The 15456-nt window shown below is 45.1% G+C and overlaps 1 protein-coding gene across 1 annotated transcript in view; it reads right to left on the reverse strand.

Annotated features, from left to right (window-relative positions):
* LAMA5 (laminin subunit alpha 5) overlaps positions 1-15456 on the reverse strand; it is a 232468-nt gene that overhangs the window by 201879 nt on the left and 15133 nt on the right. The window contains exon 2 of the mRNA XM_077335780.1: positions 12769-12921. Within this exon, the coding sequence (XP_077191895.1) occupies positions 12769-12921 (153 nt within the window). The remainder of the gene's footprint in view (positions 1-12768; positions 12922-15456) is intronic.

The raw sequence follows: 15456 nt of genomic DNA on the forward strand, positions 1-15456 counted from the left end.
GGCATGCTGGAACCTGGCCAGGAGCCCGCTATTCACGGGACCTGGGTGGGCGCAGGCTTTGTGAGTGACTAAAGGAAGATTAAAAGCTAGGGTTTCAGCAAACAGCTTGCAGCAACCACAGCAAAGTGCGGACCCGAGCTGTGTTTGCGATCTCGAATGTGTGTTTACACTTCAAGACAATATGCAAACAGCAAGGCTCTCTCTTCTGACCGTGAAAACTCAATATTGTTACATATTCCACTGAACGGGAGATAACTGGCACAAAGCGACCCTTCTGGCAAGCCATGGTGTCTTTTGTGCCAAATAAAGCCCACACGGGGTGCCCAAGGAAACCCCGGTTCTGCATGCTGAACACACTGTACACAAGGCTGGATTCTGAGAGTGCAATCCTAGGCCTATTCTGCACACAATAGATAATGCACTTTCAGTGCACTTTAGAAGTAGATTTTCCTGTTCTGCACAGGAAAATCCAGTTGCCAAAGCACATTGGAAGTGCATTATCCTATTTGTGCAGACTGGGCCCTAGAGAGAGTTAACCCCCCTTTCTAAATCTATTGAAACCAATGGTTTTACAAGAAGGATTGCTTAATAACATTGTACACAAGGCTGGATTCTGAGAGTACAATCCTAAAGAGAGTTACCCCCCCTTTCTACATCTATTGAAGCCAATGGTTTTACAAGAAGGTAATTCTACTTAAAGGTAAAGATATCCCCTGTGCAAGCACTGGGTCATGTCTGACCCTTGGGGTGACACCCTCCAGCGTTTTCATGGCAGACTCAATACGGGGTGGTTTGCCAGTGCCTTCCCCAGTCATTACCGTTTACCCCCCCAGCAAGCTGGGTACTCATTTTACCGACCTCGGAAGGAAGGAAGGCTGAGTCAACCTTGAGCTGGCTGCTGGGATCGAACTCCCAACCTCATGGGCAGACAGCTTCAGACAGCATTTCTGCCGCTTACCACTCTGCGCCACAAGAGGCTCTATTAGGATTTCTTAATAACATTTCAAGCAAATAGCTTGTGCCACTCATACACAGGATGTCATAGTCCTGCTGCATACCACATTGGTCAGACTCCACCTGGAGTCCTGTGTACAGTTCTGGAGGCCTCACTTCAAAAAGGACATGGACAAAATGGAGAGGGGGCAGAGGAGAGTAACAAGGATGATCCGGGATCTGGGGACCAAGCCCTATAAGGAAAGGCTGAAGGACTTGGGAATGTTCAGTCTGGAGAAGAGGAAGCTGAGAGGGGACAGGATTGCTCCCTTGAAGGACCTGAAAGGTTGTCACTTGGAGGAGGGCAGGGATGGGTTCCTGTTGGCAGCAGAGAATGGCACCCACAGTAATGGGTTTAAACTATATGTAGAATGGTACCAGCTAGATATTGGGGGAGGGGGAATTCACAACATAGTTCAGCAGGGGCTCATGGGAACTGCAGTCCATGGACATCTGGCGAGCCACAATTTGGCCACTCCTGAACGCCAAAGTGCAGGCTACAAATCACTGGTGGGAAATCTAAAAAACATTATTATAAAAAGATATATATTAGCAAATATTTATTATGTATTATTATTGCCCAGTGCTAAACAAGGTCAACTGAAAACGATACATTAAAATCACAGTAGAAAATACGCCAAAACCAAATAAGTCACACAGTACAGTGCTAAAAAATATGCCAAAACGACCTGACGCATTTTGATCAATTGGATCTTCTTTCGAGGTCAGTTATCAACCCTCATGTACATAAATAGAATATCCACAGACAAAAAAATAAAATAAACAACTTTCTACAGTCAAGGAGTTTAAACTTCGGTCCTGTGGTCAACCTGTGGTCCTTCAGATGTTCATGGACTACAATTCCCATGAGCCCCTGCCAGCGTTTGCTGGCACGGCCTCATAGGAACTGTAGTCCATTGACATTTGGAGGACCACAGGTTGACTACCCCTGCTGTAAACAACAGGAGTAATGAAATATTACAACATTAATACGAATTAATACAAAATAATAATAATATTTTATTATTATTTAATACAAAGTTAATGTGAACATACAGCAGGAGCTCATGGCAACTGTAGGTCATGGACATCTAAAGAGCCACAATTTGGCCACCCCTGTTATAAATGAATAAATATACAGTTTGAGTGAGTAAAGAAGAACAGTTGATTTTTACACCCCTCTTTTCACTACTTAAAGGAGTCTCAGTGGCTAACAATTCCCTTCCTGTGAGGGAGGTGGGGCTGAGAGAGCTCTAAGGGAACTGTGACTGGCCCAAGGTCACCCAGCATGTGGAGGAGGAGTGGGGAATCAAACCCGGCTCGCCAGATTAGAGGCTAACGCTCTTATCCGCTGCACTACGGGTAGTCAAACTGTGGCCTACAAGGACTACAACTCCCATGAGCCCCTGTCAGCATGTCTGCCCACCCCGAAACTACATCATGCCGGTGTTTTAAAAACATCTCCTTCGTTCCGAAAGAAAATGAAGTTCATAGGAGCATTTTTGATTTTTTGGATTGGTTAAAAAAAATTCTTGGGAAAATTCTTTGGAATTTATTTTCCAGTTCCGCCACACCCCACCCCACCCCACCCGGCTATTCCATCTCCCTGTCAGATGAGCATGTAGAGGTATGTAGGCCTACCTTGCAGCTATATAAAAGCATGACACAAATAATTTATGTTTCATATACGTAGCCTAAAGCAAGCTGTGAATGAGCAAAGGCGTATTCCGTGGTGTGGTCATATAAAGTAATACATGGCCCTGGGATACAGGTTTATAAAGCTGATGCTGCAGTCAAAAAACCTTTTGCTCTACTATTTCTCAAGAGAGCATAAGACTCAGTTCGAGCAAGGAAAATGCCAGGGCAAAAGGCAACCGAACAGTTCTGGCGTACAGGACAGCCCCCTGGCTGCAGCCACACTGTGCATAAATGCTACAAGCTCTAGGTTTGCTGTCTTTATCTACGAGATTCATGTCCATAAATCATCTTTAAAAGGGTACATTTCCCACACTAATATCTGGAAGCAATCGAGCTTTGTTTAAAGCTAGGCATGACAACCAGAATGTGGTAGAGTGTTTGATATAGGAGTCCGGGGTTCAAATCCCCATTCAGCTGGGTGATCTTGTATGTGAGACCCCATGCCTAACCTACACTACAGGGTTGTTATGACAACAAAACAGAGGAGTAAAGAACAAGCCACTGTGGGTCCCCACTGGTGAGAAACATGGCATCTAATGGAAGGAAATAAACAAAAACACATACGCAAGTATTCAGTTTTTGTCATCACGTATTCTGCCATTAAGAACAGAAGTTAAGAGCCAGCTTGGTGTAGTGGTTAAGAACAGCGGCTACTAATCTGGAGAGCCGGGTTAGATTCCTTGCTCCTCCCCATGCAGCCAGCTGGGTGACCTTGGGCTAGTCACAGTCCTGATAGTGCTGTTCTCGCAAAGCAGTAACATCAGGGCTCTCTCAGCCCCACCTACCCCACAGGGTGTCTGTTGCCCCCTGCTGGAGACAACGTGCATGTGCGGCAACTCTGCGCGTGCGCGTTAGCACCACCTGGTGGCGGGAACGCGCATGCGTGGCAACTGCATGTGCGCGTTTACGTGCGGCTGCGGTGGCCGGGCCACCGGCTCTCTCCCACCCTCAGAGGCGGTCCCCAACCACAAGAAGGTTGGGGACCGCTAATCTAGTCCAACCCCCTGCTCAACCATCATGTATCCCTGGGGACTGAGGACTGTGCTTCAAAGCAAGAAGAGTCCAAAGCAGAAGTTAACTGACTAGTTCACAATAGCTTCTACTGGACAACTTTTCCAGAAAGATCCTGACTGCTGCAGCCAAGACAAAACCAAAGACTCTGTGAAGGAACAAGACAAATGATCCTTTTCTATAGAGGATACAGGTTTATTACAGTCACTAAGGGAAACGACATCCAACTGACCCCGGAGAGGGGGAAATAGCGTCTTTCTCTCTCTTTGTAAATTGGCAACAAATGACATTTTTATTTCCACTGACCAAACTAGTTCTGCATGTGGTAGAGAAGTCGCTGTATTTTTGGTCCAGGAACAGAAAAACAAACGGGCTCTGAAGGGGCAGGAGACAAGGTTCAACGTGTGAGCAAAGAATTCAATTTGTGCAAATTCGGATTAGATAGAGGATGGGTGGGTGGATGGGTAGGTGGGTGGATCTGTATTACAAGGTTCAATGTAGAAAAAGAGTTGGTTCTTATATGCCGCTTTTCTCTACCCAAAGGAGTCTCAAAGCGGCTTACAATCACCTTCCCTTTCCTCTCCCCACAACAGACACCCTGTGAGGGAGGTGAGGCTGAGAGAGCCCTGAGATTACTGCTCAGTCAGAACAGCTTTATCAGTGCTGTCAGTAGCGCAAGGTCACCCGGCTGGTTACATGTGGGGGAGTGCAGAATCGAACCCGGCTCGCCAGATTAGAAGTCCACACTCCTAACCACTACACCAAACCACTACACAAACCTTGTGTGAGCAAGGTTCAATGTGTGAGCAAGGCATTCAAATCTGTGCTAATTTGGATTAAATAGAGGATGGATGGATGGATGGATGGATGGATGGATGGATGGATGGATGGATGGATGGATGGATGGATGGATGGATGGATGGATGGATGGATGGATGGATGGATGGATGGATGGATGGATGGACGGACGGATGGATGGGTGTGGGAAGACAGGCGGACTGACAGATTTCACAAAATCTGTAACAATATCAAGAAAAGCTCAAGTCTGCAATCTTCAAAAGCTATCCAAATCATGGAACATTACATCATTGTGCTTTTTTTTTTTTTTACTGTTTATTCTTCTATGGGGGAAGGAGCAAACAGCTGCATAGAGCAGTGAGGCATCACCTGCTCTGGTTTTGTGGCTGTCAGCAGGTATTACCTAAGTACTTCCACAAATATTCTCAAATCCATACAGGGGCTATAAATGTGCCTTTTGAAAACAAACCACCCTGAACACTGGGATTCTCAAGAGTCCAGTTTCTGGACCCCCCCCCCCCTGTTTATGTCACCAAGAGCGTATGAAACCAACCCCTACTTGAGACCTCATCCATCACCCGACGGCAGCTGACAACTGGCAGAAGATTTGAATCAAGCCATTTCGCCTGTGGACTGAATGTGATCAGGCTGTCAAACATCTTTATTAATGTACACAACCCACATCCAGTCATGTCTCCTTGCAAGGAAAGATCCTTTAACAGTTTGCCTTTTCCACCGCCAGCATTATCACACAGCAAAGAAACAAGTGGGGGCAAAACAACCGTCGCATGTCAGTTCAAGACTTCTAAGCATTTCTTTCCACGCAGCTCACTCCAAAACTCTGACGTCATAGACGCATTTTTGTGATGGTCTGCCCTGAATTCACCTTTATGGGAGCAGGTGCCGCAGATGTGGAGAGAAGTCAGCTAATCCATATTCCTCAAAAGAAATTTTAAAAACTTTAAAATCTGGTTTTTCTCTAGGCTAATGTATTAGAAAAAAAAATATTCTGCTCAAACCATTTCCACTCAGGGAATTTGCCCCACCTTACCGCTCATCCGGTCACTGGGAAAATTCCTAATTTCTGATGTTGGCACCGGCTGGGGCTGGCCCAAGCCTGGCCCAACTCAGGTCCTCTGTTGCCCCAGGTCAGGGGAATGTGGATATACCCATGTTCCCTTTTTTGCCCCAGGCGCCAACGGGGCCCTATACCAGGGCAGGCCCGTATGACAGGGAAAGAGCCTAGGCTCAGCTCCTCCCTTGACTATGACTCCGCGGAAGGGACATAAAATGGGGCATTTTTTTTATTTTTAAAAAGGTAGGATTATACCACCTTCTTAAACATTAAAAAAACAGACCTGTACCAGCCCTGAGGCCATTAGAACCTCTGTGCCCCAGCGGCCTTGTTCAGAGGCACAAATCCGGGGTGAACCCGGTCCGGCTGGGAAAATGCTCCCCCATCTGGATGCAGGAAGACGCAGGGCAAACTGCTCCATTCCAAACAGGTGGCAGCAGCGTAGAACGCCAGCCCAGGTGCAAAATCAATCTCAGTCTTCCCTTTCTCTCTTCTCATCATTTGTATTTGATAAGTACCAAGGAACAACCAGGTGGATTTAATTCATGTCTTCTCTGGTTTCATCTGCTGCCTGAAGACCCATGGAGACCTCTATGGTTCCTACCCCTCACTTTATCAACCACCAAATGCAGTGCAAATATAACATGAAATAAAGTCACATGTCTTGCCCAGCTCTCCCAATACTGTCAACCAGGCTACCTCCAAGCAGCATCCCAATGAATTGATCCCTATCTCAGCCTTTTTCAACCAGGGTCTCATGAAACCTTGGCATTTCTTGATGGCCCTGGGAGAGTTTCTCAAATACGTGGTAGTTAATTTCTCATACATTTATTAAATTTTTTAAACATTTATCGGGTGAAGTGATAATATAAGATCATGCCAATCCCTCCCCCAACCAAAAAAGGCCAATGATGGGCTTGGAGGAGGTAGGAAGTAGAGGGGCTCCAGGTGGGCATGTCCACAGCTCTGCTTCCCAACCATATTCTGCAAGACCATGCCACTTCTGAGGTCTTTCGGAGCCCGAAGAATGTTTGTAGGGGTTTCTGAATAGTAAAAAAGTCGAGAAAGACTGGGATGTCTGTTAGACCAGCAGAAGAAGAATGCCCAGATGGCCAGAGATCCATGTGTGTGTTATCAAGATGCAGGCAATTTATAGTGGCCCCAGAAAGGAGTTTTTAAGGCAGATTAATTAGCAGATTCCTCTGCAGAATCTTCTTCGGCTGCCTCCATTTCAAGTGCTGACCTGGATCAGAATCCGAAATCTGTGCAGTAGCGTATGATTAATACTGATTTTTTTTAAAATCTTCAATGTGCACATGAATAGTTATAAATATTGACATATTAACGTTAATTCTGCTCCTGACCTGGAACAGCTGCCATGCGCTCCACTTCTGAAACAACAAAAAACCTCCCCATCCAATGGCAGAACTCTTCTCCATGCTATGACAGGACTGATTTGACCTCTCCGGACAAAGAACTGGGCGCTTCCAAGCCGTCGCTAGCATTTACTACACGATGCGAGTCTATTACATAAATTACTCAAAGTGGGTGGTCTGCCACTTGGGTTTTTATCCTTCGCCTGCCTTTTTTCTCTTTTTTCCCCAGTTGTCATTCACCAGCTGGGGATCTGAATGCTCCTCCTCCTGGGTTCTTTATTTGTTATTTTAATGCTGCTCAAGAAAGAGAGACAAGTGACAGGAAATCACGGGAGTAAAATAACAGCTTGCAAAAATGGGGGATAACAGCAACTTTGACTCGCAGGACAGCTGAGAGAGCCAAGAAGGTCGGCGTTGGCAAAGGATTCTGTCCTGCGAAAACTGCTACGGATACGAATTAGGATAACCTCTGCTTCTGTTCATCCAACCCTTGAGCTCAGTTCCTTTCCGCATCTTTAAAATGAGCTCAGAGGATCCTTCCTTTTGTGGAACCAACCTCAGAGGATCACCTCTTGAATACAGGAGACAAGAAAACGCTCACTTCTTACGCTATGAATCAAGATTAAATAATGGATGGAAGGGTCAATGGGGAAAGCACATGGCCTGCTTGTGCCTCATGTCCTCCTTGTGCCGGTATGGTGTAATGGTTAGGAGTACGGACTTCTAATTTGGCGAGTCGGGTTTGATTCCACGCAGCCCCACAGGCAGCCAGCTGGGTGACCTTGGGCTCACCACAGCACTGATAAAGCTGTTCTGACCGGGCAGTGATATCAGGGCTCTCTCAGCCTCACCCACCCCACAGGGTGTCTGTTGTGGGGAGAGGAATGGGAAGGCGACTGTAAGCCGCTTTGAGCCTCCTTCGGGTAGAGAAAAGTGGCATATAAGAACCAACTCTTCTTCTGCTTCAATAATCTCAGGGCTCTCTCAGCCTCACCCACCTCACAGGGTGTCTGTTGTGGGGAGAGGAAAGGGAAGGCGAATGTAAGCTGCTTTGAGACTCCTTCGGGTAGAGAAAAGTGGCATATAAGAGCCAACCAACTCTTCTCAACCGGTGGTCCATGATACCCTGGGGTCTCTTAACAGACCTGGAAGGGTTTCCTGAATGGGTGGGAGTTAATTTTTTAGATATTTCTTGAATTGGTTAAACATTCACCATGTGTTATAACCATTCATTCATTCATTCATTCATTCATTCATTCATTCATTCATTCATTCATTCATTCATTCATTTGCATTAGTCAGCAATCTTACCTTCAATTTTAACCACAATTTTAACAACATTCACAACATAACAGCATATTCGGTAACAGTATCAACAAACTTCGTGTCAACAACATGTTTCCGGTAGTATTTCATCTGCAGTCGCCCTGCCCCCTCCCAAAACGGCCAATGACGGGCCTAGGGGGGTGGGAAGGGGAGGGGCCTCCGGTGGGCGTGTCCACAGCTCTGCTTCCCAACCATATTCTGCAGAATCGCACCACTTCTAGGGTTTCTTGAGGCCTGAAGAATGTTTTAGGGGTTTCTAAATGGTTAAAAAGTTGAGGAAGGCTGGTCTAGAGGCATTACCTGTGCAAAACCCCAGACATTCCAGAAATTGTTGAAGATACCCTTGCGATTACAAGAGGCCACTACATCCCTCCTCTAAAAGAACTGGTATTCATTTTTCTCATTAGTCACAGTAGGGCTAATCTCATAAGACATTCTTTTTGCCTTTCAGGAAGAAGAAGTACTTGGCCAGAAACAGAAATATCCCACCGGGACGTCACACCCTTATACAGATAAGAACACATTCGTTCACTGAATTGTTCTTGAACCACTTTGGGATGGGACGAATGAACGTAGCTCCACAGTAAGGTGTCAGCCATATTTTTCCAGGGAACTGCCAGGCCCTGTACACATGAACCTTTGAAGCTGCCTTATATCAGATCGCTCCATGACAGTTGCTATTGTCTACTCAGGCTGGTAGCTGCTCTTTGGAGTCTCAGGTGGGGGTCTTCCACAACACCTGAGCCTTTAAAGTAGAGATGCCAGGGATCAAACCTGGGACCTGCATGCCCAGTAGATGTTCTACCATTGAATTATGGGGATGCTCACAAAGAATTTCCTCAATGGTTTCGTTTTTACTAAAAAATAAATAAATAAATAAAGTAGTTAAACTCATTCAAAGTAACTTCTAGGTTGGTTTTTTTTAAATATGTGGGCTGAAATTTCATTGTATGCTTTATTCCTACCTATACTGCCAAAGAGCCATCTGCTGTAGCAGTTCCCGGCCATCTGGGTTTAATTTTATTGTTATTATACTGTAGGGGTTTTAATATTGGGTTTTTACTGCTCAATATCTGTATTATTGTTATGATTTTAAGCCGCCGTGAGCCAGTTTTATTGGGAATGGCGGCTAATACATCGCAATATAATAATAATAAATAAATATTTAAAAATATTACGCAGTGATCTCATGGGGCTTTCTTGGCAATAGTTTCCTATTAACCTACATTTCAACCCAAAGCAAATGTTAAAAAAGAAAAGAAAATTAATAATAATGATGATAAACTTTATTCTTGTATTCTGTCCTCCCTGGTGGTTCAAGGTGGGTAACACATTTTGGTTGCCCTGGGCCTTTTCAGTCCTGGCCCCCACCTGGTGGAATGGGCTCCCAGAGAATCTCAGGGCCCTAACGGAACTAGTTCATTTCTGCAGGACCTGCAAGATGTAGCTCCTCCACCAGGTGTTTAGATGAAGCCGGGATATGAATGTAAGCATCTTGGATCAATGTTCGAAATCCTGATGCCCCTATTTTGGCAGAAGTTACCAACTGTGTTGTTTATTGGATGGATGGATGGATGGATGGATGGATGGATGGATGGATGGATGGAAAAAAGGAAGGAAGGAAGGAAGGAAGGAAGGAAGGAAGGAAGGAAGGAAGGAAGGAAGGAAGGAAGGAAGGGAGGGAGGGAGGGAGGGAGGGAGGGAGGGAGGGAGGGAGGGGGAGAGAGAGAGAGAGAGAGAGAGAGAGAGAAAGAAAGAAAGAAAGAAAGAAAGAAAGAAAGAAAGAAAGAAAGAAAGAAAGAAAGAAAGAAAGAAAGAAAGAAAGAAAGAAAGAAAGAAAGAAAGAAAGAAAGAAAGATAGATTAAAACACTCAAATTATATAAAAACCAGTATAATAGATGTAAGATCGTGTCAGTTACTCTTTCTTAAGTTGTACACCATGAATCAGAAACCAGGTCACAAAGAAGGGTAGGAAAGGCTGAGACACCAAATCCTGTTCACATTACATACCTAACCTTCACAGGACACCATGAACTCAGATTTCAAAAGGTTCGAGTGTGCATTCAACAAAAGGAGAGCAGCATTTCTCTTAGTCACATTAAACCCCTTGAAGTGACTACTCAGATTGCAGCTATTTGCTTTCTTTTGTATGGAAGTGGAGCGTCACCCTTCCCGATGCCGGCAGACAGAGATCCCCGGAGGCTCCAATGTCCACACAACCTCAACAACAAAAAGTTGGGCCCAATATTGACTCCGTGCCTTCTACTCTTTGAGAGGGTAACAAAAGCAAAGCTCCCAGCCCAACCTGAAGGGCAATTCACTATCCATTCATACGGGTACAAGCCAATTATAGGAACCATTCAAAAACTGTTTACATAGAGCTCTCCATCACCACAGCTGACGAATGATTTCCTTAAGGACCAAGATCATATATTCAGCAAAAAATCTAACAAGAGCATTTATTTTTGGCTGAACTTCTCAGATAACTCCCCATTGTGCTATCTCGCTTTATGAGGTGATTGGGGTTTTTTTGTGGGGGGGAAAGGCACTTAAATATACAATCTTCCCCCCCCCACTTGCCACCTAAATTATTAGCCCTATGAAGCCCTATGAAGATAGGTTGAGGGACTTGGGAATGTTCAGCCTGGAGAAAAGGAGGTTGAGAGGGGACATGATAGCCCTCTTTAAGTATTTGAAAGGTTGTCACTTGGAGGAGGGCAGGATGCTGTTTCCGTTGGCTGCAGAGGAGAGGACACGCAGTAATGGGTTTAAACTTCAAGTACAACGAAATAGGGTAGATATCAGGAAAAAGTTTTTCACAGTCAGAGTAGTTCAGCAGTGGAATAGGCTGCCTAAGGAGGTGGGGAGCTCCCCCTCACTGGCAGTCTTCAAGCAAAGGTTGGATACACACTTTTCTTGGATGCTTTAGGATGCTTAGGGCTGATCCTGCGTTGAGCAGGGGGTTGGACTAGATGGCCTGTATGGCCCCTTCCAACTCTATGATTCTATGATTCTATTCCCAAATGCAGACAAAAGGGACGGTTTGTAGTATCTAAACAAAAAGAGAAAAAAACCTATCCCAAGACTACTAATATTAACAAAATGAATACAGAATAAGGTAAAAGGTATAGGTATCCCCTGTGCAAGCACCGGGTCATGTCTGACCCTTGGGGTGATGCCCTCCAGCGTTTTCATGGCAGACTCAATACAGGGTGGTTTGCCAGTGCCTTCCCCAGTCATTACCGTTTACCCCCCAGCAAGCTGGGTACTCATTTTACCGACCTCGGAAGGATGGAAGGCTGAGTCAACCTTGAGCCGGCTGCTGGGATTAAACCTCATGGGCAGATCTTCAGACTGCATGTCTGCTGCCTTACCACTCTGCACCACAAGAGGCTCTTGAATACAGAATAAAGAAAATTAAAAAGTCTCTTCTTATTATATTGGTTTATTGTAGCGTTCAACCAGAACGGATTCCAGATAGCTCCCGTTTTCAAATGGAATTTTCCTCAGTGGCTGTTCCTCTGTTCAAGCTCAAAATGTTAAGAATATACCCCCGCCTTTGGCTCTATACTGTAGGGATGCTAGTTGAAATGAAAAAGTCTTCACCACCGGGTGGAAGATGGCAACCGAAGGGGACAGAGAAATGTCCCTCAAGAGAGTTCCAGAGCTGTGGTGCCATGACCGAGAAGACCCTCACTCAAGTTGCTACCCGCCTAATCTCAGAAGGCGAGGGAAGCTGAATCTCTGAAAATGACCATGTTGGGTCAGGGGCATTCATAAGGGAGAAGATGGTCCCAGTACCTTCAATTGTACTAGAAAACAAACTGGAAGCCAGGGCAGGTGGGCCAAAACTGCAATGCTATGTCCCTTGCAACCTACTCTAGTCAACATCCTGGCTGCAGCAGTCTGTATCAAATGAAGTTTCCAAATTTTTATGATTTATCTATCAATTGCATTTTTATACCGCCACTCCCAGCATGGCTGGCTCATGGCGGTTCACAGATCAATACACATCTCATAAAACATCAGTAAAGCATCATAAAACAACAGGATCTCCACACCATAAAACAGCAGGATCCCCAAATTGCTCCTCAAGGGAAGCTCCATGTGGAGCAATTTGCAGGAGTTTAGTTCAGATGTAACCAGGGCATACACCGTGGACTGCATTCAGCTACAGAAAGTTGTTGTTTAGAACCACTGTTGGGTTGTTAATGTTGTATATTGACTATGTTGTATATTGACTTGTTCCATGTATCCCCTATGATGTATGTAAACCGGCCTGAGCCACATGGAAGGGCGGCATAGTAATCAAATCAAATCAAATAAAAAATAAATAAAAGGAACAAGATTCCCTTCATGTCCTGTAACATTACTTAAGGCATCTATGACCAGAAAAGTTCTTTTGACTCTCCGGTGCTCTTTCAAATAACACTGGCCCTTGGTCGATGAACAAACTGTATAAAACACCCCAAACTTCTCCTTGTCGTTACCTGTCCAAGATCTAAGGTGACGTTGACTTCGTTGAACTCCAGTCCCCGGGAAAGAGGGGGGCTTTGCCACCAGCGTTCGGTGCCATCGATAGCATTGGAGATGGGGTGAGCTTTGTTGCTGTTTGCCGATGAGCAGATGTCACAGTATTGTCCCTGTTGTTGAAAAGACACACACACAAAAAAACAGCCCTGAATAAAGTTCTTCAAAGATCACCATTGTATTCATAAACAATTTGAATCCGTGTCCTTCTTAAAACATGATATAGTGATTAAGAGTGGTAGCCTCTAATCTGGAGAGCCGGGTTTGATTCCCCACTCTTCCACGTGCACCCTGCAGGGTAACCCTAGGGAGGTTCTCCATTTGTCAGATGGCTCTCCAGCCTCTGTTTGAATTGTAAATTTAAATTTAATTTGGGTGGGTGGACGCTGAGGAGGGTGGGGTTGTGGCAGGGGTTCCAATGGGGTATAATGCCATCGACTCTGTTTAGCCTGGAGAGAAGGTGACTGAGAGGGGATCTGATAACTATCTTCAAGTATTTAAAAGGGTGTCATAGAGAGGATGGAGCAGAGTTGTTCTCTCTTGCCCCGGAGGGACAGACGAGAACCAATGGGATGAAATTAATGCAAAAGAAATTCCAGTTAAACATCCAGAAGAATTTCCTGATAGAGCGGTTTCTCAGTGGAACAGGCTTCCTCGGGAGGTGGTGGGTTCTCTATTTTTGGAGATTTCTAAACAGAGGCTGGAGAGCCATCTGACGGAGAGGCTGGTTCTGTGAAGGTGTAAGGGGGTGGCAGGTTACAGTGGATGAGCGAGAGGGTTGTGAGTGTCTTGCACAGTGCAGGGGGTTGGACTAGATGACCCAGGAGGTCCCTTCCAACTCTATGATTCTATGAGAGACTGTAGTCGCTTCCAATTGGCCCCCAAGCCCCTCCCCCTCCTACTATGACTGCTACAAGCCTGCACAACCCACTGGGTCTCAGTAAGAGTTGAACTGAGGCTCCTTTGCAATCCCACTATTCTCTCATGTTATTATCATGTAAATGTTGTTGTTATAATGTTATTGTTATTATCACCTATTGTTACCATATGTTATCTGTATGTTTTTTCCTGTTCCCTGTAAACCACCCTGAGCATTCAGGGAGGGTGGTATATGAATAAGTAAGTAGGTAGGTAAGTAGGTAGGTAGGTAAATAGGTAAGTAAGTAAGTAACTAAGTAAGCAAGCAAGCAAGCAAGCAAGCAAATAAATAAATAGTTAATTCTCCATCATAGGTCTGGGCTGGTGTTGGGAACGGCCTTGCAGTTCCTTGTTCTCCATGTGAATAATGAAAATAGTAGGGATATCATTTGCATGCCTGTAGAAAGCACAACAGAGAGCCTCTTGTGGTGCAGAGTGGTAAGGCAGCAGACATGCAGTCTGAAAGCTCTGCCCATGAGGCTGGGAGTTTGATCCCAGCAGCCAAGGTTGACTCAGCCTTCCATCCTTCCGAGGTCGGTAAAATGAGTACCCAGCTTGCTGGGGGGTAAACGGTAATGACTGGGGAAGGCACTGGCAAACCACCCCGTATTGAGTCTGCCATGAAAACGCTAGAGGGCGTCACCCCAAGGGTCAGACATGACTCGGTGCTTGCACAGGGGATACCTTTACCTTTACCTTTAGAAAGCATAACATCTTAGGCCGAAGACAGGTTATGATAAATACTTTGAGATCCACACCAAGCCCAGTACACTTTACCTAGAAACAAAAGTGACCGGCTGGTGTTTTGTTGGTTGGTTTGTTTTAAAATGCTTTCCAGAAAACAAAGCCTTGGGTTAAAATGTGCAATCTCAGCAGGGGCACAATTTGCTGGTAGAGTTGGCGTGCTGGATCGCTGTCTCCATTTTGGCCGGCTGCTGGTTGGTATAGCAACGACAGTACATCATGCACCAAGCCAACTCCGACTAAACCTTTGGCCTTCTGTGAGGAAAATTAAGCCAACTGGGTTTCTTTTTTAAAACTCTACAGACTTCTCAAGTTTGTACTAGTTTGGTAAGGGTCCCCTCCCCTTCTTTCTTTCTTTCTTTCTTTCTTTCTTTCTTTCTTTCTTTCTTTCTTTCTTTCTTTCTTTCTTTCCTTTTCCTCCCTTTTTCCTCAGTAATGTCATTCTAAGCAGCGCACAACGATACACAAACGCAAGGCATTCAAATCCCAAAGGTCTTAACGTTTAAAAACTGTTATCTCGAGATGAATGAATATCTGGCATTGTCCCTAAAGCTGGCTCCAAATTCATCGGGTACATAATCTCGGTCCTTAAGGGGAGGAGGGGACCTAACATTCCTGTTCTCTTAATTTTGAAAGTCATGAAAAGCCTCAACATAGCAGGCAGGGCTTTGATATCTGCAGATGTTTCCATGAAATTTCAAGGAGAAGAGAAACCAGAAATCCTTTGCATTCTTTCTCACTGCCTCGCAGAATAATACAGACAATTACACCATGTTTGAGATCTTTAACATGCACGTTTTTTTAAATTAACATGACTTGACTAGAGACAGAAGTGTGTATAAGACGAAGGAACTGAATCAGCCTAGAATGGCTCCCTGGAATGTTATTTACAGTCAGTGAGATAAGGTATTAAGCAGAGGTAAGGATGCCAACCTGCAGGTGGGGCCTGGGGATCCCCTGGAATTACAGTTCATCTCCCCACTACA

This window comes from Paroedura picta, chromosome 4 (assembly GCF_049243985.1).
Source record: "Paroedura picta isolate Pp20150507F chromosome 4, Ppicta_v3.0, whole genome shotgun sequence".
In the NCBI taxonomy this organism is placed as follows: domain Eukaryota; kingdom Metazoa; phylum Chordata; class Lepidosauria; order Squamata; family Gekkonidae; genus Paroedura; species Paroedura picta.